The following is a 24,796-nucleotide window of genomic DNA, read 5'->3' as shown; positions in this document are numbered from 1 at the left end:
AAGAATGAATGACATTTGTCTTTAGTAAGAAAATGCTTACTCCTTTATAGATTTTAAGTGTAAAACATTATTAAGTGCTTTATATTATGAAATTTCATAATTTTTAAAATGACAGAAACGATAGATTATATTTTAAGTATATATTATGCTTTTTTTAGAGAAGGTATTTGACAAAGAATATAGTTGGCACATTGTTATTAGAATATGCCATTTATATGAAAATACAAGGCTGCTTTTTACATTATTTGTAGCTAATAAAATAGTTTCTTATTGTCATTTTGTTTGTGACAGTGAAAACAAGTAGATGTCAGCAAATCGTTTCTTCTTTTTTGCTATAATTTTCTTATCATATGGCATGAAATCACCTAATTTTTACTACTACAGCTTTGTTATAACTTTGGCTATATGCCTTTTAATTGGGTGTCCTTAGTGTCTATTTTACGTGACATTATAAAGTAGATGGGATACTTGAATCTAATACACCTTCTGTGAGATGTGCATTTGTGCACCAGGTGTTTACCTTTAGTCAGGAAAGGAGGTGAGGCCAGAAAGGAAAATATGTATTAAACAACATAGAGATTGCAATAATTAAAGGTACAAAATAAGTATTACTTCAGGAGAATATAGCTATAATCCTCAATGGTTTAGTAGGAGGGAAATGGAGAAGGAAATTTGCAAACTCTTAAAATGATTATTTAAAAACACCTGAAAATGTCTTTTCTACCATTCTATCCTACTAATTATCTCATTCTCTACTCTCGTACAATATGAAGTTTTGGTAAAGTGGTCTCCTGTACTTCGCCTCACTTGGCTCACCTTTTGAAATCAAGCTTTCCTACTTTTTTTTTTTTCCTAAATCATTTACGTAGCTTTTTTCTGACTTTAAATCACTCTGTATTTAATGAAGTTAGTAATAACATGTTTTCACATGTGTCTGAGGAATAAAATCTCGTTACCAAGACCAACAGGGAGACTGGACTCTGACCCCGTCTCCTTTATCTTCATCTTCCCTTGATACTCAGATCTCTTGTGCAGATACTAACTAACCTCTTTTTGCCCAAACTTTGGTGTATGTTCCTGGCATCCACCCACAAACCACATTCTCTGCCTGAATCATTTTTTGATTGCTGATCACAATGTTTCTGCTGCTTGGAATGCCCTCTTATGTGCTCTGTTCCTAGGAACATATAATTCAAGGTCAAACATTGAATTATGTGCATTCTTCCTCTTCATTTTAGCTTTTCTTGATTTTCCCAGTCAGAATCACGCTTGCACCTCTGTGCTTCTGAGGCACTCTGTTATTCACCAAGCTGCCTCATATAAAAACGAACGTGTTTAAGTCTGTCTTTCCAAATAGACTGTGAGATCATTGAGATCCCAGACCACTGCCTAACCATATTTCCTCCCCGCCCTTCTCCCCCAGAACACATGACAGTGAAATGCACTTGTCACTTGATGACTATTTGATTTTAATATCTGTACCTTAACTACTCTAGCTAGTTTGATTCAACTGCCTTGCTGACCTACTTTGTCTCTATATCTTGGTCAATTACTAAGATTTCTATCCATACCTCTTGGCTTTCTGCCATTCTCATGGTTCTGTCTCTTCCCCACTACTCTTTCATCTTTTGCCATGTGACACCATAACGACTTAATATTCCTCATGGAGCTCTGCCACCTAATGATAATACACATTTTCCTGGCCAAGTAATTATACTCCCTTTGAAGGTGCCACCTCATTTAACAAATCTTGCTCCACATGGCAGGATCTTAATCTAATGAAGAGTTTATTGTTTTCTTTTATATGTCTTCCATTGCTCTTACATTTATTATTATCTAAACACAAATGTTCTATTTTTATTTTTCTCAGAAATAATACATTCATATTCTAAAATGAATGGGAGAAGAATTTAATCATTCTGGTTCTTTAATATATATTTCTCTTGGTCTTCAAATCCTTTTAATTGTAGTCAGTTTTGAACATAGAGATCTGCTATGAACAATCTGGAGGTGGCAATTAGACTCAAGAACATAAACATCCTGAATTTCTGGCTATTTCCAGTGAAGCAGCATTTTATTGAGGCAATTGCAAACGAAAGATAAATCCCACCTCGTGGTTTCTGGGGACACTTTTAAAGTGTTAAAGACTAATACTGGAAAACAGTTTAACCTTCAAATACCCATTCCTCACCACGATCTTGAATATTAATTGGCCTTACATTGAAAAATATTGTTATAGGCAACTGGAGTATGACCTTTAATTATAGTTGAGAACTATTATTCTTCGGGTAGTAATTCTAAAAGGTCACAGGACAAGTAAGAAATTATCCATATAGCAAAAGATTCATTTACTTTGGTCATCTGTGTTTTCTAGACTTCTTGTCTCTTGAGATACTTAGTATTTCATGTATTATTAAAAATGTATAATAAATTATAAAATAAAATTGATACATATCAACACAGTAAAATTTAAAATCCTGACAACAAAAATACCATCCACAACTGAAATAGACTTAAAGCAAAAAGTTAATATATAAAACTCCTATATATGCAAAAGAAAAAGGAAAAATAAAACAACAGAAACATGGTAAAAGAATATAAGTGGACAGTGTATTGAAAGGATATCCAAATGGCTAAATAACATATGAAACGGTGCTCAGTGACTTAGGATGTAAAATATGCAGATTAAAAAAAATAATGTGCTATCATAACTATTAGTTTTCTATACCACTTTAACAAAATATTTAACAAAACCATATATTTTACAGCTTCAAACAACATCTATTTATGATCTCTTATTTTCTATAGATCAGGAATCTGGGTGTGGCTTAGCTGAATTCTCTGCTCAGGGTCACACAAAGCTGAAATCAAAATCAAGGTTTCTGCCAGGCTGTGTTCTTATGTGGAGGTCTGACTAGGAAAAGATCTGCTTTTGAGCTCCCTTGGGTTGTTGGTAGAATTTAGTTTCTGAGGCTGTAGAATGATGCATTGAAGCTTACTTCTTCAAAATAAGGAAGAGAGAGAAAGAGAAAAAGAGAGAAGGAGAGAGAGAGAAAGAGGGAAAGAGAAAAAAGAGGGAGGGAGAGAGGGAAGAGAGAAGGAAGTGTGTGGCTTCAAGTTTCTGGCTTCTAGATCCTCTTCCAAAGGGCTTGTTCACCTGACTAGTATACCCAGGATGATTTTCCTTTTAATGAACTTAAAGTCAGCTGATTAGGGACGTTCATTATCTGCAAAATCCCTTTATCTTTGCCATATAATGTAGTCTTACCAAGAGAGTGACCACTGACAGTCTTGTTTAAAAGTTACAGGTTCTACTCACTCACAGTCAAGGAGAAGTGATTACCTAAGGATGTGCCATTGAGTTTCACCCTAGAGTGGGTCTCCCACACTTGTCTTATGGGCAAAAACTTAATAAGCTGATTGTGAAGAATTTGGCAGCATATGGTAATGCATATGTACTCTCAAATCCAGCAATTCCGTGTATAGTCATGTGCCCAAGAGACATATGCAGAAATGTCAATTGCATTATTATTTTTAATAATGAAAAATTAAATGTAAAACCTATTCTATGAATAAAAGACTAGATGAATAAATTTGGCATATTAATAAAATGAGTACTTTTACTTTTCAGCAGTGACAGTGAGTGAATCAGAGCCACACGTGGCAATAAGTATACATCTGAAAAAATGGGGTGAAACAATACACCGATGTGTACACCTGAAAAAAATTGGGTAAAAAAATGCAAGTTGTGGAAAAAGGCAGTGTGATACAACTTATATAAAGTTTTAAAACATATAAAATGGTAGTATACTTGCATATACTTATATACTTACATATATAAGTAAAACATGTGACTAAAAGAATAAAGGTAGCATAGAAATAATAAACATCAGTGTTAACATCTGGACTTTAAAAGGTGTGAGTTTGCGTGAGTGAAAAAAATATGCTTGCCAATTGGAAAAATATCAATTGACTGAACACTTTATATTTGAATTTCAATAAGAATCTTTTTTAAAGGAGAGCTTGGGATCTTTTTATGTTATATTCCACTGAGACAATTTTCAAATTTTAATCTGGGATTTTTCGGTTCTTAAAAATAAGCCTCAGGAGGGTAATAGGAAAAGTTTATAAATCGAAAATTGTTTACTTATGAGTTCCCTTATAACAAGTACCTTGAATGCTATCAGATTTTATATTTGATTAAAGCATTATTTCTATCATAATTAACAGAAATATGTGCTTCAGAAATTCAAGTGTACTATAATTTAGGAAAATGTTAATTACTAGTCTTCATATATATCATCCAAATTAGTATATTGACATGAAATACTGTTAATATTACTATGAGTGATATTTGTATATATTGTCTTTTGCATATTAAGACATTGAATTTTATGTTTTTATTATGTATGCCTTATTCTCAGAATAAAAAATCTTTAAAAGTACCTGTGAGCCACTCTTCAAAAGAACAGAAATGAAGTTATATCAAATATTATATTTATTCAATATCAAATAGGGTGTTAATATTTAGAAACAAAAATGAGAACAATGCATTAAGTGGCAAGAATCTGAGTTTTCCACGAACATTGTATTAAAAAAATTTTTAGTAACTGAGACTCAAGATTAAAAGTAAATTTCTAAGTGCAAAGGATATATATACTTTTCCTGAAAGAATCTCGGAGAAGGAATCTGTTAGTTGAAAGTAGATCGCACTGGTGATGTGGGCTCTCCCTGGATTTCCAAGTGCTGCTAAATTTAGGCCATTCTAACCAGGAGAGGCTGAGGTGTGCTATTTCTCCACTGATCTCAAACAGCTGGTGCTGCTCACAGACCTTTTTGTGATGGACTTGAGTTAAACTATTACAACCTCGTTTCACACCTTGGTTTCTTCTCAAAAAGAGTGGTTTAATTTCTATATCTTTTTTAGAAACTGACATTAAAACCTTTGTAATATAGTTCAGTTTGTCAGCATTTCTGTTTTTCTTTTTTTAAAAATTTTTTTATGGATGTCCTTGAAGGCTCTCTTGAATGCATTATATCCCATCATGGTCTTACCTAGCAATTATTCCAGTTTAGAGTTTGATTTTTTTTTTTTTTTTTTTTCCTATCTTGTTTTGGTTATAAAAACTTAAAATTGTTTTTTCTTCTTTAGGCCAAGTAACATGCTCAGTAGACTAATTTTATTATTCGTTCTTTTGTAATTCTGCAGATAAACTTCTATAAGTTAAGAATAAAAGCTTGACTTGTAAAAAAAAATCCTCTTTCAATTCAGTCATGTACTATAATATACAAGGACTATGTGATAGGCACTAGGTGCTTTACACAATAGATTTCGTCTTGCTGAGATCATTTGTATTATTTTGCCCAATATGCAAATAGGATATGAAAAAGTTAAACGTTGTTCAAAATGACAGTTCTAGGATACATATAACAGTAAAGTTAAATACTAAAATAGCATGCTCTAAACTAAGTTAGAGTTTATGGTTGAATTACATAGGTTTAACTGTGCAAATTGAACATTACCCTATGGGTAATGAAAAACTATTAAAGATGTCACATATGGGAGTCATAGGTGGATGCACTGTTAGAAAGAGTACCTTGATTGCAATGCCTAAACAGAATACGAAGGCCTTTCTGCTAGTGAGGGAGGGGAGATGTGGCAAAGGTGTTTAGTAGTACAGTGAAGCCAGTGTATGTTTTGCTCGTAGATTGTCATGTGAAATTTAAACTGATCATTTCCATAAATTTTAAAGAAAAATAGCTATATTCCAGAGGTTTCTCAAGCTCACTTCTAAAAGTTTCTGAAGATTATGGTTAAAACATCACTAATCTTGAACCCTTGGTAATTACAAGTTTAACAGTTTATCAAGCAGGGAAAGGCAACATTTTATATTTCAATCCTGACAACAAAAGAGAAATCAAATGAGAAAATTACATTGTGTTTTTCAGTGGTTTTTTGGTGAACCATGCCATACATGGAAAGTTTAAGATGGTGTTTTTTTTTTTTTTTAAGAAAAAAACTAAAACTATATATGACCAAAATACGTATTTTTTTTTTTTTATTGCTGACTTCTGTCTTTGTGTCTGTAAATTAAATATAGCTCCCTGTTTTTGTACTGTATATTACTGCAAAGATTGCTTGTTTCTCAGAGCAGACATCAAATTTCATTTGGTAAAAAAGGTCCCCAGAGTACTTCAGTAATAATTTTCCTAAGGCTGTTTTGTACTCTAACTTGAAGTTGAGTAACAGCATTAGAGTTGATTATTTTCTGAGGATTAAAGGTTTGAAAGATATTAGCTCTTTACCAGCAATCATCAATTTCCAGGAAATACATAAGACTGAATTTATTTTTAATTAATAGAAGAAAATTATAAACACATGCATTCTTAATTCAATACAAACCCTGCATGTATTTTTCTCAGAGGCTCTTCTGGAAAAGAATTAATGGTTGGAAAATTATTTTTAGTGAATTTCTGCTTGGTGGGCATGGAAAACAGTGAAATATATCAACTTATAATAATCAACATTCTAGGACATATCTATTTCTATTGAAAATTTTCAGGTCACATAGCTTGGAAAAAAACATTCAATAGCTTTTTTATTAATCAGTGTTCCATCCTTTACATTTTCTCCTCTTTATTTAGGTTTATATTTGGAAAATCTTTATAAAAGACATGAATAGACTTCATTTTCTGACTACAAAAACAAAGAAACAAACAAACACACAAAAAAATAGCTTATAAAGTGAATCTTTCTTTTCTTTCTAGGTTCAAGATCTTTGACTTTTTCTATTATAGTCTGCTAAATTCTTATTTTCTTATTCTATGACTCATGATCTTTCAGCAGTCCATTGCTGTAAGGTTCAAAGTTAGAAGAAAACTTTAGTTAAAAATAAGTTAATACTCAACTCCCAAAGACTTTATTTCTCACTTGAGTGAGAAATGAAAAATCAATAACAATAATAACTTGACCATATAATGTAAGAATAGTAAATGAAGAGTTACACACACAATCTTCATTCAACATATGCAAAAATAATGATAATAGCAATAATAAAATGATAACATTTTTGGTACTTTTAATGTATTCAACATTTTCCTAAATCACTTGTTTTTGTTTCTATTGAATAACAAATCAGCAAATACTTAGTGCTGTAAAACAACCGTTTTTTCTGCTCATGGATTCGGTGGGTCAGGCTTTACAATGGATATAATGGACTAGCTTGCCTCTGTTGCACTCGTTCTGGTGCCTCATCTAGAAGACATACAGCTTAGAGAAGGGGGGTACTTGACAGCTGTGCTGGAATCATCTGTGAAGGCATCTTTACTCACATATTTGGGGACGGGTGCTGGCTGTTGACTGGGATTTCATCTGGGCTGTTGGCTGGTGTACTTATGTATGGTGTCTCCAAGTGGTGTCTTCACATGGCAAGGTTTGGGATTTCTTAGATGATTTTAATTAAATTCCAAGAGCAAGTGTCCCAAGAGAGAAGGCAAGAGTGAAGCGTGAGCTTTTTATGATCTAGCATCGCTTCTGCTATAATGTGTTGGTTAAGGTAGGCACAAAGGTAGTCACAAGTACAAGGGGAGGAGACATAGACATCACATGTCAAAAGGGTATAGCAGAGTTCTAGAAGGGAATGTAGGATGAAAAATTTTGTTGTGGTTGTTCTTGAAAAGTGGAAGCTACCAGAGCACTTTATATTCAATATTTCACATTAATAAAGGTTTTACTGCTGTACATAATCACTATTGTCACCCAACCCTCAAATCTCTATTCTAAGAGTTGTTCTCCTTAAAACCATGTATGAAAGTAAAGAGAATTGAAAATTCACTTAATTTTCTTAAGAAGAATAAAATAAAATAATTCAAGTTCAAAACCATGCCTGCAAAATGTTGACAATACAAAACTTGATATAGTTCCCTATTTTGCATCACCAAAGATTTCCCTTGAATTTTTTCTTTTATGTTTTTTCGTGTCAACTGAGTCCAAAAATAACACAATTATGAATCTTATATTAAGCCACCCACATAAATCTTCTGAATGGTTTGTAGGCTTTCAATCTATTTCCCCTCTATGTATCCTGTATATATGTTCAAATTTAACACTGGAAATATATTATAAATTCTCACTTACAGAAGCAAGAAGAAAATAACCTTTATTGAGAATCTTTTATCCGTTATGTATTGTGCACATGTTATTTCATTAAATGCAAATGCATCTGGGAGGTAGGTGGTATTATCCACTTTTCATGAGAAAGGAATTGAAACGCAGGTTAAGTGATTCATTTTACATAGGGAAGATGGACAGCTCAGAAATTGAATGAGAATATAGATCTGATTCAAAAGTGGTAGGTTAAGAATATGACTAATTATCCTTTTAATGCCTTAACATATAAATCAATAATTTGAAATTAGGCTATTAGAGTTCCAAGTTAGGAAATAGCAATATCCCCTTGGCTTTTAACTCTTCTATTCTTACTACATGCTTTTAGTAAGCTCACTTTACCATATATGTATATAATTTTTCATGTCTTTCCACTGTTACTATCCTCTTCCCCCAACATTACCTATCTAATCTTGCAGATAATAACTGAGATTTACGTTGTTGAGAAAACAGGAGTCATTAACCAGAATTCTTGCATTTTCTAAGCACCAGATATACCAAACTACTTGCATCTACACTCATAGTTAGGATTAATTTCGGCCCTCACATTTTCTGGAACATATCTCTTCCTGCTTTTCAGGACTTTTAAAGCACATTTTAAAGTTCTTTTTAAGAACTTTGAAACACTGATCATTTTTTTCTCTCCAGAAGCTTAAACAATTCTCACTATAAACTATTCTCTTCCATTTTAAAATGTGTTCCAGTGATTCCTAAAAACAACATATAATTCCCTGATTCCACATTCTTCTCTCAATAGTTACTTTTAGCTTTCAACTCCTCCTCAAAATTATACTTCTCAGAGTTGATGATATTCAGTTTCCCCAAACTCAGTTCTGTTATGTAACACATTCCAATTTGCTTGCTTAGCTTCAAAAAAAATTAATACGCTAAGTTTACCAGTGACCAGCTTGTTGCCATTGGATGTTTCTATCCTCATCTTTTAAAAATTCTCAGCAACTTTTGAAAAGTGCCTTCTATCCTCTCCTTGAAGAATTCTTTTCTTCCTCTTCTGTTGTCTCTTTGACATCATATTCTTCAATTTTTTTTTTTTTTTGTGGGGCGGGGGTGTTGGGATGGGGATCTTTTCCCACTTTTAATTTCTAGATATGAGAGTTTCTTGCAGCATTGTCCTGAGAACTCTTTCTTATATCACACTCCCCAGATGTGCTTGACATTTCATATTTGCCCCTTCAGATTCTTCCTTTATTCCCTACCATTTTTGCTCTATGCCTTCTGAGGCTATTTCATATACCCTGCAACGTTGGTTACCTTTGCCCTCTGGCTTATAACTGGGTTTGGTCAATGTGAGACCCTGGAGGAGATTGGAGAAATGGAGGAGTGTGTGATGAGAGAAGTTATTTCACCACCTCCTGCCCAGCTAAGTTATTCAAATAGAGATGTGCCCTGGTACCTATAAGACCATGGCCCCTACCAGATAATCCTGTATATATAACTACTTTGGTAGTTGTTAACTGCAACATTCCTAGTCCCTTCAGGCTTATGGTCAATAAATTCCCAAGAGAAATGGAGGATATCTACTAGTCCCTTCAATTTAAATATCTTCTCAAATTTAATATATCCCAAAATAAAATGTTAATTTCTGTCTTCTTCTCATATCTGATACTATTCCAGTATTTAGAATTCCTTAAAACTCTACCTTTCTGTACCCTGTGCTTAAGCCACAACTAAAGTAATCATTCTTTATCACCTCATCCTGCACACAACAGATAATATTTATTATCAAATCTTCCTTCAAAAGTATATTTTGAGTTTGGCCTTTTACCTTCATCTTTACTGCCATTTTCCTAGTTAAAACTACTACCAGCTCTCATCTAGTACTGGAATAGCCTCCTGCTTGGCTGAGTTTCCACCTCCTTTCTTTTCCTTTTCCAATCCATTAATCAGAATGGACTTCTAAAGTATGTCTGGATCATGTTTATATCCTGCTCAGAATACTTTAATGGCTTCATAATTTACTTAGAATCTCCATGATGTAGCTCATATCTGTTTTTCCACTTTCTCTCTTGCTCACTAAGCTTCAGTCACACTTGCCTTCTTTAAAGATCTAATATTTCTAGATTTTTTTCTCTCTTACTTCTAGACTTCTGCTCAGAATATTTTTCTTCTCACTCAAGTTCACAACTGTTACTCAACTTTCATCATTTAGTTTAAAGACAACTTTCTCTAAGGCTTACTCTCTGAATTTCTTAATATAAATCAGGTCTTCTATTAGACTCTTATAGAATTTCATTGCCTTTTTTCATATAACTTATAGTTTACAGTTATTTATTTGTGTAGTTGGTTTGTTTAATGTAGATCTTCCTGCTTAAACATGATCCAGGAGCTCAGATACCACATCTGTTTTGCTTATAACTATATCCTCAGCGTCTGGCATAGTGCTTAGTATGCCATTGTGTCTCAATTTAGACTAATTTTCATGGATAAATGAACAAATAATTATAAACCAATTGATAGCATTAGTATTCCATTTAATTTCATCCTTTCTTTCAGAAAGTCTCTGATATATTGGCTCTCATCTTTTCTCTATGATTTTTCCATTAGTTACTTTATAATTTGGAGTTCATAACTGTTGAGACCAGTAAATATTTTCAGTCCTCAAAATAACTAAAATTTGTGCACATATAGTCTTTAATATGCCTTAATGTGTATTAACTGTTCAATGATTAGAGTCATGATATGCTGACTTTTAATAATTATTTAGAAATCTGCATTTAATGTGACTAACAAATAATGTTTTGGATTCACCAGATCCATTTATCTAGACATTGCCTGTGGCTTCTTTATGAGGAGATTGAGTTTCTTCTCTAATTATGAAGAATGTGTTTCAGTTAAGGTACAATAGGACAAGAGCCTTCTCCAAAGCCTTCAACATAATTAATTTACTGACACCTACTAAGCAAAGTAGCATATCCGTTGAATAGAAGAGAATGCCAGGATTAAACTGTTTTCCAACAGCCAGAAAAATGGACCCTTCCTGGTATTCATTTTATGTATCTAAAGAAAGCCCCTTTTGGGGGGAATGTGAAGTCGTGAGTGCACCATGACTAAAAACACACAAATGATGTTAAGAGAGTGCCATGCATACTATAAGCTCTCAATAAAGCTGATACAATGTTGAATTAGCATTATTTTCATCTCGTGTGTATTTTGATTTTCATTGGATTCCAGTGCCTAGAATGCTTTTTGGCATACACAGGGGCCCAATAAATGAACTTTTGTCGTCATCAGCTATGATTTTTGGGTTGGAGGAAATAAAAACTGTTTCTGGCCCATTTAATCATTCATTAAAAGAATATTTCTTGCTTCCAGAAGTAAGATAAGTGGAGAGTCAGTCTCATATTGGGACAGGTATCCAATTATCACTATAATTATTTAGATACAACTGTTTTCATCCTGTCCTTGAATCACTTCAGTCAACATTTAAAGCCCCATAAGACAGAGTCTAATGTGCCAAATGTGACTGAATCATCTGTCTCCCTTTGGTTAGGAGAGACAGTATACCTTGTTTTATAGTCCCACTAAAATTGTATGTAACTGGAGAAAAGCAAATAATTAGGATGAAATCAATGTAAAGGATGATATCAACAGGAAGAAACAAGGAAAACAACACAAAGAAATGTCCATAACACATTCCCATTCCTTTTAGTTTGCACTGCTTCCACAAAGTCCTGGTTGTGATGTGAGAGCATCCTCTGGGAGGAAAACGCGATCTAGCAATGTGGCCTCTGCTAATACATCAACATCTTCATTTTTTCCTAAAGCAGAACAGGGTCACTTTGTAAAAGTGAGTGCAAAAACAATGAACAGGTGGGACCAACAAGAACAGTTTTTTTAAGGCAAGATGACAGGTTATGCCAGTGAGGTCCTGGGGTTGATACTGGAGAACAGTGAAGAAATTCTGAAGAAATGTTAGGCCCAATAAAGGTACCATGGCTATAGATAATAGCATCTGTATAAGCTTTCTTCCAAACATACAATTGTATAAATTCTCTAATTGTTTCTAAATGCCTCATTTTCTACAATGATCACACTGCCATTCTGGTTGATTCCTGAGCAATTGAATATTTCTGATAAAAATTTGAAATCATATGACATTTTGTTTTGTCTTTGTAGATGTAGCACTGAAAGTAGATTCATGACAACCCAGGAATTTATTTTTAAGCATGATTCACAATAGTAGCATCTACTATCATGCAAATCTGTCAGACATTTGGAATTGCTTTTATTTAGTAACTTTCATTGGGATTTTAAAAAATCATAAAATTAAAATTATTTTATTACTAGAGAAAAAAGTTTATATGATCTGCAAAATTGATTTGCATGATTGTGAATGTTTGTGTTGGTACCGAAGATCATTCCAAGTCATTGCTGGAAATTTGGTACACTAGAGGATTGTATGGGTAAGGATCTATAGAGCTTATGTAACCTCATTTAATAATTCGAGTCTAAATTTTTTATATTATCTTTGTTTAGATATTAAAGAATTGATAAATGGTGATTAATAAAAATTGCTACTATGTCAACTCTTGGAATATGAAGTTTATGAAATTAAACAAAAATCTACCTGTACAAAACTAGGCTTTATAAAATTCTCATTACATTTTGTATTCTTAATCATATTTAGTTTTGTGATATGACATTAGGAAATATAGGTAAACATGCCATTAAAGGGTGAATGAGCAATTAAAGTTTAAGCATTATGTAAAATAGAATTACATTATTTAAGAATTAAAAACCCTTAACATTTTATAATTTGTTGAATTTCTTCTTTCTGCAATAATACTAATCTTTTGGTCTTTGTTTCTGTTTTTACAGTGCTTTGATACATTATTGAAACTACAATCTCACATCCACAGTGGTTTCATGTTGACAGATTGCATATTCTAAAGCTCGATATATTTTATCATGAAAGATGTCTGGTGGAAACTTTGAAGCATAGAATTCTGCCAAACACCTGAATAAAGAATTTCTCACCTGGTATGTAAGAGACCTCATCATCACCATGACAAACCAGGAAAAGTGGGCCCACCTCAGCCCCTCAGAATTTTCTCAACTTCAGAAATATGCTGAGTGTAAGTATATTGATTTTATTTGGCATTTGTGCTAAACAAGGTACTATTGGTTGACACAAACAGATTAGAGATTCTGTTCAGCATCAGAATAGATGTAAGTGTATCTTTAAAGTTTGAACATTATGTAAAATAGAAAAAACTTTACATTATTTAGAAATTAAAAACCCTTTGCAAAATAGGTTGATTGGAGACTACCTTTTGCCATGAGAAAAAGGAAATGATATACTTAAACATCAGATCTAGGAGAAAAAAAAAACTAGCATGTTAGATGCAAAACTAAACTTGAAAACACTCCAGATGTAAAAGAAGTAACACGGGATAAGGTAGCCTGGGAGAATGTAGACTAGTGAGACTGTAACCAAGGAGGAGGATGACAGGAGCATAAAGATGGTAATAAGGAAGTAAAAGGAGGAGGGAAAAAAATGGCGTTATACTTGAGTCAGTAGGACCTGACTCAGAGAGATCAGGAGGAAGGAGAAATGTGAGTATTTTTTCCTCCTGTTTGTCAGCTTAATGTTTCAGAAAGGACTGAGAGTAGGAAGTCATAGATACATTGTGAAGTTGGCAATAGAGGTTTTAAAAAAAAAAAGTTGTCAGGACCTTAGGCCAATTTGTTTAGTGCATGCATTTATACAAAAGATAGGCTGTGGTAACTTGCTTTATAGTAAGGTATTTTTAAATATTAATTTTTTATATATATACATAGTAAGATTTTGATTATAAGAGGTTTGTTTTTACCATAAATTTTCAGGAATATGTCTGTTTCACAAAATGAATTTCACCTCTGAATAAAAATAATAGTTAGGTCAAGGTATTGGAGAGAAAAAAAGAAGTAACTAATAAATAGGAGACATTAAAAGGATTGGAAGATGATGAATAGAGAAAAAACAACCTGTATAAAGAATGTAATAAGAAAGGTTGAGAGTCAAGGGAATAACATTGTATTGGGAAAATAAAATGCAAGAAGCGAAAAGAGAGAAAGAATCAATTGCACATAAGAATGAAAAAGACAAAAACTGGAGCAACTGGTGATGCTTAAGCAGAGAGATGTATGGTGTGTAGGAGGATAAGTGTCAGAAATAAATTGAATAATATGAAGGAGAGGCAAAGGAAAGAGTTAAACTCGGGAGAGGGATTTGGAGTAATAAGAAATAGATATGATGATAACAATAAATAATAACACACAAGTACACGTTATGTCAGGAACATTAAGAAATACTTAATACATATTATCTGAAAAGGCCAACTTCGCAGGTTTTCTAGAATCTTCCTCACTTGAGGGCTCCAGTACCCTGGGTGAGGGTGTGAGAGTGCTGCTGGGTTTGCAGGGAAGTCACCCATTCATATAAACATGTGCATTGTCTTGCGAATAATAATAAAAACATAACTGTAATATGGAGGAGGGATCAGAAATTTTTGATATGAAAATGTCGTGATACCGAAAAACTGTTTTGAACCACTGAAAGCACAATTTATTCATTTATCACATGAAGAAAATTTAGCCCAGAATGGCTGAATTCTTGTCTATATTCTTATAATTTGTAAACCGATTTAAATGATTTACCTATGTTTTCCAATTTCTATATGCTTTTTGTTTTTTTCTCTCCCAAAATGAAGTAAGTATTTTTGAGAGTATTCTGCTTGCTGCTGATGAAAATGCAAATATGTGAATAGATATGGACCCCTCTCCCCATCAAGGAATTTACAGTTTAATGAAAGCTAAAAACTAGTAGATAAATGACTATTTCTGGCCAGAATATTGTAAGTGCCATAAGCAAAGTTTGGTGTTCTGTAGGTGTTTAGTGTTCAGTTCAAGAGGGGAAAAGGGAAGTCTTTATGAAAGAAATGGGATTTGAGATGAATCTTGAAATACAGGTTTAAGGTAAATGGAGAGAAAAATGATATGGATAAAAATGAAAATTCAGCATATGTTTAAAGAAGAGAGATGATTCACATTTATTCACACCACAGATTAAGGGAGTAAGTGGAGTTAAGGTTGTAAAAACGAGATGGAATCAAAATATACAATGCTAAACTTGAGTTAGGCAGTGAGGAGTAATTGGAGGGTTTTAAGAGTAGAGCGACATAAACAGTGTTATGCTTCAAGAACTTTGATTGAAACTATGAAAATAGGATGTGCTAATGGAAAGAGACTAGAGTCAGTCAGGCCAGTAGGCTGTTGAAATAGACTATATAATGTGAATATTTAAAAGTAACGAGAAAAGTGGAAATTTAGATTAAAACTAACAGAGGAAATAATAAAATATGAAAATTTAGGATATATATATATATTATATATATGAGAGAGAGAGAGAGATATCTAAAATTTAGCTCTAAGGATTGAATTTGGAAGATGAGAGATTTTAGTGACATAATCCTTTAGTATAGAAAACATTGAGTTTGGTTTAGGTTTATTGAACTTAAATATTAAAAGATATTTTCCAGTATTTGAGTACTTAGGGAAAAAATGGCTTATAGGAAGCTTTAATATAAAAATAGGTAAATTATTGCTATGATAGCTAAAGTATCATTTATAATGACTATTGCTCAGATATTCAAATCCCATTTGAATTGGTTATTAGACTTTAATATTAAAGTTTTAATATATTATAGACTGCTACTTTTATTGGCTAAGGAATATGGGGGTGCATTTAATTATATCATAAAAATGCTTAATTTAGTAATCAATTTGTATAAATGCCTAAGAAAAGTAGTAATAAAAATTGTCATATATAAAAGTTGTATTTTTGAGACAAAGGTTAGTTAATAGTAAGAAGTAGCATGGTGAGTTAAAGAACTTTATTAAATGGATTTCATGAGAAGATAAATTAACTGATTAACTATAAATGAAAAAAATAGTGATGATTTCATGATCATTAGACTTGCTGCTTTTAAAATAATCAAGAAAACATGAAAAGTGCTTGACTTAATACTCAGAAATGTCCTATATAACTAGGAATCTAAGACTGTCATGATTAGAATGTATACTCATGTTATAAATTGCCATGGTCAAAATACAATTGGAAAGACACTTTTCATCCTGCATATTATAAAAAGTAGCATATTTTCCATGCTATTCAGTACTCGTGATCAGTTTATCAGCAGCATTTAAGGATCAGACTTTTTATGTCAATACAATACTGTCAAAGTGATATTCCTCTATATTCTTATTATAAAAGTGGTATATTGGATACTCTTTCTGGATTTTAATTGTTTTGTATGTTTCAATATGAAATTATTCATACGTGTTAAATGACTAAATAAAAAAACAAGTTATTGATTTAAGTTTAAATTCACGACGTGCTAATATACATGGTACATATCAAATAAGTGTTTTATATGTTTTTTGGAGAGGGGATGTGAAACTCTTCATCAAGTTAAATGAGTTTATGGAAACCCCTACTTCAGCAAAAACAAATCATTCAGTGTTGAACCTAGAGACTATTATTTCCTAAAATTATCTGATTTGGGATTCTCTCCCCAATTGCCACAATATACCTGTGTCTTATTTCATTCAGGCTGCCATAATAAAGTACCATGGACTGGGTGACTCATAGACAACAGAAATTTATTTCTCTCATAGTTCTGGAGTCTGGAAGTCTGAGTTCAGGGTACCATCATGTTTCATAAGGTCCTTCTGGGTTGCAAATTATCGACTTCTCCTTGTTCCCTCACATGGTGGAAAGAGCAAGAGAGGAGCAGCAGGCTCTCCATGGACTCTTAAAAGGGCACTAATCCAGTTCATCAGGGCTCCATCCTCATCTAACCCTAATAACCACCCAAAGATCCTTCACGTTGGATATGGGGTTTTAACATATGCACTTAATATGCAGTTGACATAGTTCATTATACCCTTTCACTATAAATGTTTTCTCCACTTCTAGGCTTTTCTCATGGTTAACTGCAGTAGAGTGATGTTGGCACAGCATTCCTGGTTAGGCAGCTAGCACATCAGACAGCTCGTATTCAAATCCAAGCCCCACTATATTTTATATTTTTGAGAAAGTTACGTAATATCTTTGCGTCTCATTTTTTGCACTCGTAAAATGAGGAAAATGGTAAATATGTTGTGTGATAAGTATTAAATTGAATGAGTTAGTACATGTCAAGTAGTGAGAACATTGCCTGGCAAGTTGTAAATGATATAACTGTTTATAATAATAATTATTTTAATAGAGAGGGGGCAAGTGTTATGTTGGCTGTTTGAACATACCGTTGATCAAGTAGGAAAGTGCCACATTTTGAAGCATTGAGTCGGTGTCTTATTTTCTGTTATAAAACTAGATTCTTCCCACAAGGTAAAAGCTTCTGTGCAATTGGCAGCCTCCGTTCTGTATTGTCCCCACAAATGGTGAAGGCAGCTAATGTGAAGCCTGCTGTGGCTGCCTACAGCACGCTGAGACCACGCTCCTGTTTAGGGTTTCAGGCTGAGTCACTCCATGGGAAAGGTTTCCATTGATATGTGGGAGAGGAGTATAATTTTCTTTTCCACACTTTATATGAAGTCATCCAAATCGTAGTTATAAGATAGCTCTCATTCCTGCCGTGTAGAGAACAGAGCTTATCACATTATTAGTTTGTCAGTGCTTCCTGCTGTGGTTTCATGGCTCTGAGAAGGGTTAAGAAACTCCAAGTCTTTTCATGGATAACGCTATTTTCTATGTAGAATCTACACAGTATTTCCAAGTGATTCATTATCTGCCCACATGTTGTCACTTAGGATTAGCTTTTTATTTGCTATATATAAAGTGTGTTACATAGCATGTAAATTATTTTTGAAAAAAATACTGCGTTATTATGGTGGGAACACTTCCAAACCTTCATGAATTTCATATTTTTATAGCAACTGGCATTGTAGAGAGTTGCAAAATTATGATGAACTTGTTCTTTTCAGTAAGGACCGATGTGCCTAATTTTGGACCTACTGTACAATTTCTTCTATTGGAGAGAAGCAGGCGGCATGACTTAGTGGAAAAAGCACAGGCTTTGTGAGCAAACTAGTATTTGACAGTGTTGTAACACAGGCCCATGTTCTTGTTAGTAGTGTGACCTTGAACATGTTACATAAACTACCCAGCTTTCTCACTGGGAAGAGTAGAGTCTGACCTCAAAGTGTTGTTGGATTTAACAAGATAATAATCATATTTATAATAAATCATAGATTTTTAGTTCCCTATTCTAAAAGATATGCAACTATTAATTTATTTAGTGTTCACACTAAGCAGTAGTGGGAGGCAAATGACCTCTTACAAGTAGATTTCCTGGCCCATTGCTGTGACACGATAAGTGATAATGAAGATCAAAAGATAACAATTCATTTATGTTTCTTAATGAAGATCAGTATGTTGATGGATTGTTAACCATACTTCTTCCAAGGTTGGGAAATCTGGAATCCAGGATTCAAGTCCTCATATCTCCATCAGCCACAGCTATTTCTCAAAGGGTTTTTGCATACAGGACAAAGCAAAGGGGCAAAGTTGCTAACTACAAAATATCTTTCTCGTTTCTTATCCTGGTAGATTGGACCTGATTATGTCTTAACATCGGTGATGCTCTGGCTAAAGCAGAGGCATATTCCTGTAGTCTACCCACACTCATTCCTTCCTCTCTGGAACCTCCCTCACTCTCCTTTTATGATAAACATGCGAGGGGAAAGAAGAGAGATGAGAAGGAAACCATGAAACAATTGCAATAAAAATGTAGTAAAGTTCTCCTCCATTTTAAGTAGCTAGCTTACTCTCCCAAGAAATTTTTCTCTCTAGCACAGCAGTCACCCACCTTTTTGGCACCAGGAACCGGAGCTTCTATGAGAATCTAATGATAATCTGAGGTGGAGCTGAGGTGGTGATGCTAGCGCTGGGGAGCAGCTGCAAATACGGATAAAGCTTTGCTTCCTCACCAGTTGCTTACCTCCTACTGTGTGGCCTGGTTCCTAACAGGCCTCAGGCTGGTACTAGTCCACAGCCAGGGGGTTGGGGAACCCAGCTCTAGTTTGATGGTCTAATTTTGTCTTTGAGAAATGTTTTGTGCCTGATCCATACAAGATGGGGTATGGAGAGTGAAGAGACAAGAGACTTGACTTCCTGCCACGTGCATATATTCAGTTTGTTGTTAAGCAAATGTAGATCACATGCTAGCCCTCTTTCAATTTGTCTTGCTGGGATTAGCTTTAACTTTTGGCCCTTGCCCTGTGATACATTGGCTCTATTTTGGGAGGCCAAGCCACTTACTGATAATTACTCTCTTTGTACAAGGCAAAAGAAGAAATGGCACAGGGTCATTTGGTATATGGCTGCGAACACATTATTTGATTAGAAAAAATTGAGTTCGAGTTCTAGTGCTGTGATGTACACCTTAGTTTCCTCACCTATGTCATAGGCTATAATGATGATTAAATATGAAGATGTATGTAAAGTGCTCAGGACTCAATATATTATTGTTATGATGAGGATCATGATGGTGGTACTGAGGTAGTTTAATATCAAATGAGAGCCTTTTTTGATTTAGGCCTACTCACTTATATTACTTATGTGAAATGTCTTGACTTTGCTCTGACACCTGGTCTGAAATTGGAATCTGCGACTCTATTTTAGATATTGCATGTTTCTCATTTCCGACCCTGTTTCTCTGATTCACATTGATTAACTCAGCAGTTCCTGGCTCTGACCCAGATTTTATTTCTGGAATGTATGTTGGCTGCATAATCTCTTTTGCCTCATCTCTGGCTCTGTTTCCTATTTGTTGCACTGCTTGAGACTGAATTGTCTGTTGGTGGCTTCTCTGGGTTCATATGTCTTAAATTTTTTAATATCTAAATCTTGTGATAGTAAAGAGAATCATAATTATAAATGTCTAAATTTGCATTTTTTAGTAGTATCATAAGAAGACATAATTTTCAATAATTTTTAAACATTTATTTTTCTCAACTTTTCAAACTTGCCAAAAAAAATTTTATCAATTTATGTTTAGGACTTCTGTGAAGTATTGGTCAAGGTGAGCCAATGGATTCTGACTGAAAAATTCACAAAATCCCAGTGGCTTAAGAAAGCAGATATTTATGCGTTTTTTTTTTTTTTTTTTGGTATTACATTTCCAAATCTTAGTCAGTAAATGGTTTTATTTCACATTGTCCTTGATCAAGTCCCAGTTAGATGGAGTAGTCATCAAGTTTAAAAATTGGCAGACGCCCTGACAGTGAGAAATGGAGAGCTTGTGAATTGGGTGCTGGCTTGTAAGACTTCTCCTTGGTAATGATATGCTTACGTTTCCTTGGCCTAAGTAATCCACATGACCACATCTAACTTCAAGGGAGGAGAGAAATGCATTCCTTTTGTCTGCTCAGTGTCAGGGGAGAACTGAAATATTTGGTGAAAACTGTTAATGTGGCCAGTATCACACAAGTAAAATATAACCTGCCGTTTACTTTAGACCTTTAGGCAAGTTATCACAATCTCTTTAAGTTTCTGTTTCTTCATCTATAAAGTGAGGATAATACTCTCTATCTAGAAATAATAACTCTTGTTTTCATTACTGCTATTAGCATGATAAATTATAACAGAAGTTATTGTATTTGTACATATTTTAAATTATATCCTTAACTCAGTTAAAGGTTGTTATTCACTGTATGTTTCCTTAATTTTTCACTCACTCCCATCATAGCAGAAAGAACCCCCCCCCCCACACACACCCAAATATGAGTATGCAGGCTAGAGGAACTTAATTTTATTCATTGGTCATTATTTTGCCAACAATATTTAGTATATTTTATTCTTAGATATTATGATTGACTCTGGATAATACAGAGATGAATATTGTTGTGCTTTTAATCAAAGAGCTTAGTCTATTCAAGAAGCAAATATGGTGGCAAATGATGGGTGATAAAGCAATGAAATACCTCTCTGAATGTTATATATGCAAGACTTTTTAAATCGAGGTATAATTGCCATATAACATTGCATTAGCTTTAGGTGTACAATATAATTATTTGAGATATATTATGAAATGATTAGCACAGTAAATTTAGTTAATACCTATTACCATAGTTACAAACTTTTTTCTCGTGGTGAGAACTTTTAAGATGTACTCTTTTAGCAACTTTCAAATATACAATATAGTGTCATTAATTATATTCCCCATGCTGTATATTACATTCCCAGGACTCGTTTATAATTGTAAGTTTGTGTCTTTTGACCACCTTCATCCATTTCACAGCCCTCCCCCATCTTTGCCCTGAGCTTGGGCCACCACCAATCTGTTCTCTGTAAAGTTTTATTTTATTTTTTTATTCTACATATAAGTGAGATCATACAATATTTGTTTCTCTTTTCTGATTTATTTATTTACTTAGCATAATGTCCTCAAGTTCTGTCCAGGCTGTCACGAATGGCAGGATGTCCTTGTTTCTTATGACCAAATGTATTTTTTTCTATTTGTTCATTTGTCTGTGGACGCTTAAGTTGTTTCTATGTCTTGACTATTGTAAATAATGCTGCAGTGAACAAGCAGGTGCAAATATTATTTTAAGATAGTGATTTTGTTTCCTTCAGATATATTCTCAGAAGTGAGATTGTTGGATCATATGGTAGTTCTATTTTTTAATCTTTTGAGGAACTCCCATCCTGTTTTCCATAGTGGCTGGACCAATATACATTCCTACCAACAGTGCACAAGGGTTCCCTTTTCTCTACATCTTCATCAAAACTTGTTACCTCTTGTCTTTTTTATAGACATTTTAACAGCTATGAAGTGATATCTCATGGTTCTGATAAACATTTCCATAATGAATAGTGATGGTGAGCATTTTTTCATGTAACTGTTCATACACGATCTGCAAGTAGGCATCTTTCTCTGAGAGACTGAGCCTTTCAGTCTGCAGCCTCTGCAATGTATTCTGTGGTTTAAGTGGTTAAGAACTAATTTTCTTTTATTACAAGCCTGTGGGATCCATGAACATAGCCTTGCTGGCCACTAGAGCCAGGTGATCAAGGGGTGCATCTTTTGGGTGCAACCCTAAAAACCAGGGCACCAGACTTGTGCACAAGCACCTTTCTGGTAGAGTTGGGCGATGTGGAATGAGGCAGAGGAAGAGTACAAAGATGGCTTCTGCCAGCCTCCCATTTCTGGAGTATTGCTATCAGTCTCTAGACGTGTATTAAATTAGAAGCCCGTTCCTTAAGCCACAGCTTTTAACATGAGCAAATAGGCCTTTTTTTTTTTTCACAGAAATATTGGATACTTGAGTCTGCTACTGCCTCTTTGCTGTGGGCCTGGGGGATTAATGCTGACGAGGCCCAAGAAGCCTGTTAAAGAAACTTTTCTTGGTTCTCTGTAGCCAGTTGGTTTCCTAAACACGAGCTCTACTGGCTTTCAAAACTAAATGTTTTGGAGGCCCATCTTTCAGGTAGAAGTATTAAAAGTTGTGACACAGATGTGGGGTCTAAACCTTTCACTCGTCGAGGAGAAGCTGGGAGTTGTGTATTCTCTCTTTCTCTCGGGTCACCGTGGTGGCACTTGGGTTTACGGTGAGATCCTGACTCATCTTCCCCTACCTGTTTTGACATGGGCATTATTCTCATTCTCCTGATATGAGAAAAATATCCAGTTTAAAAACTTATTTCAGAGGGAATTTTTTTATGTTACGCTGTAAGTTTGGTGTGTCCATGGGAGCAGGCGAGTTCAGGAGCCTTCTATGCTGCAGTTTTGAATAGGAACCTATGCAGAATTCTTAGAGAGCTTTTAACTCTTCATGTGAATAGGAGTCAAAAGGGGAATGGATTTTAATTTTAATTGAAAATAAGAGATAAGAGCAGAGAAATTTCAAACAGTTATCAGAGCATATGCTGAGGTATGAAAGAATGTGACACATTAGGGAAGAATTGGAAGTGTGTGTTGGTGTGTGTGCGTTTGTCTATGAGCCTGTATGTGTGCGCATGGACATGTGTATAAACACCGAGGAAAAGGCTGAAGAATTCAGCAATAGTCATAAAAATGGATTTACAAATGCCATTAGTAAAAAATTTGTCTATCAACATATAGTCATCGGGAAACATTAGAGATATTAATTGAGTGGAAAAGAAGAGAGGCAGAGAGAATGTAGTTAAGCTATTCTTCATAGAATCTTACCCATAAAAATAAATAGGAAGTACTACAGCTAAAGTAAATACGATAAACAGAGGGATTTTGTTCTTTCATAGAGGAGAGAAAGACATGTTTATAGGGGGTAAATGGGAACTCTTATAAGGGGAATACCATATGATGGAAGATTTTGACACTTATGACCAGATCTTGATTTTTGTTTTTGTTTTATTCAATTGTCTTAAGTCAATCTCTACTTTTTATCTTCTTAGTGTATTAGTGTTGGTCTTTAGCAAGTTACATAACCTTCTAAACTTTAATTTTCTCAACTGTGTAATTAAGTAAATAATAAGGCCTTTCTTGCAAGATTGTTTTAAGACTCAAATAAAATAATATGTGTGGAAATGCTTTGTAAAACTACTAACCACCATACATAAGTTAATTATTGCTTTCATTGCTATTATCTACAGAATGTTCAGAGTTATATTTATAATGTTTCTTATATTTTTATGTAGTTCAATGTTTCTGCCTCTCCTAAATGCACATTTATAATTTCATTATTTATCAAATTTTACAGTTTGCTTCTATGGGACTGTGTAAGAACTACCCTCCTGCTCTTATGGCTTAATTTCCTCTTTAACCACTTAGATCGTAGTTTATTTTCAAATTCAACAGCCTCTTTCAAAGCATTCCTATGGCTTCTTCAGGTTCAAGAATTATATCCTGATATTCAAAAATGTATTTTATAGAGAAGAACATTGCCATGACCATGGTGGGTCTTCGATTTTATCCTACTTGAAATGTGATAAGTTAGCCTGCTGCAGATTCATGATGCTAGGAGACATGAGACTTCTAGATCAGAGAAAAAGGACTTTATGAATCATGTCATAGCAAAGAGCGTGTTCCTCAGCTAATCAATGGCTCCCCTCCTTCAGTTCCCATAGGGAAACATGGAAAGGGCCAGGGGATCTCTATATAAGTAAGCATTGATTTTAGTTACAGGAGAGAAACCTCAAATTTAGGGAACCCGAATCTTTTATAATGGATAGTGAACAAACCTTCCATTTGCTCAAGAGGGGATTGCCATTCGTGTTTCTCAATGTTTTTCACTACAAAGACATCTTTGAACTGATAGTCTGTAGTAAAAGGAATTTTTGCCTCTGCTTGCAAAATCTGCAGAAACATGAAAGAACATTGAGAATTGTCTCCCAATGAACATAAGCTTATAATAGTCATTACCACCATCATCAGTAGTTCAGAGGATGCTGTAAACACGTATTCCCCATCAGATTGCTCTTCAGTCCATATAAAAGTAGCCTAGATTTTGTGCCCAGAAGTCTCTTGCCTTGGTGTCTGACCCCTTTTCTTTACATTTTACCTACTGCAGGTTTTCAGGTCATAGTATTTGTGCCCTATATTTTTAAGATAGAAAGAGACTAACCCAATTTCTATATTTGTCTAG

The 24,796-nt window shown here is 34.1% G+C and overlaps 1 protein-coding gene across 4 annotated transcripts in view; it reads left to right on the top strand.

Annotated features, from left to right (window-relative positions):
• The window catches only part of DGKB (diacylglycerol kinase beta), a 583,166-nt gene that overhangs the window by 37,532 nt on the left and 520,838 nt on the right, over window positions 1–24,796 (top strand). For 3 of the 4 annotated variants that reach the window (XM_036230386.1, XM_036230388.1, XM_036230385.1), the window contains exon 2: window positions 13,004–13,260. In XM_036230386.1, the coding sequence (XP_036086279.1) occupies window positions 13,191–13,260 (70 nt within the window). In that variant the 5' untranslated portion in view covers window positions 13,004–13,190. Of the gene's footprint in view, window positions 1–13,003; window positions 13,261–24,796 lie in introns of those variants that run through there. The other variant, XM_036230387.1, reaches the window with a different exon arrangement.

Source organism: Rousettus aegyptiacus, unplaced genomic scaffold (genome assembly GCF_014176215.1).
Source record: "Rousettus aegyptiacus isolate mRouAeg1 unplaced genomic scaffold, mRouAeg1.p scaffold_m13_p_13, whole genome shotgun sequence".
Taxonomy (NCBI): domain Eukaryota; kingdom Metazoa; phylum Chordata; class Mammalia; order Chiroptera; family Pteropodidae; genus Rousettus; species Rousettus aegyptiacus.
This window is presented reverse-complemented; position numbering and strand designations above follow the sequence as displayed.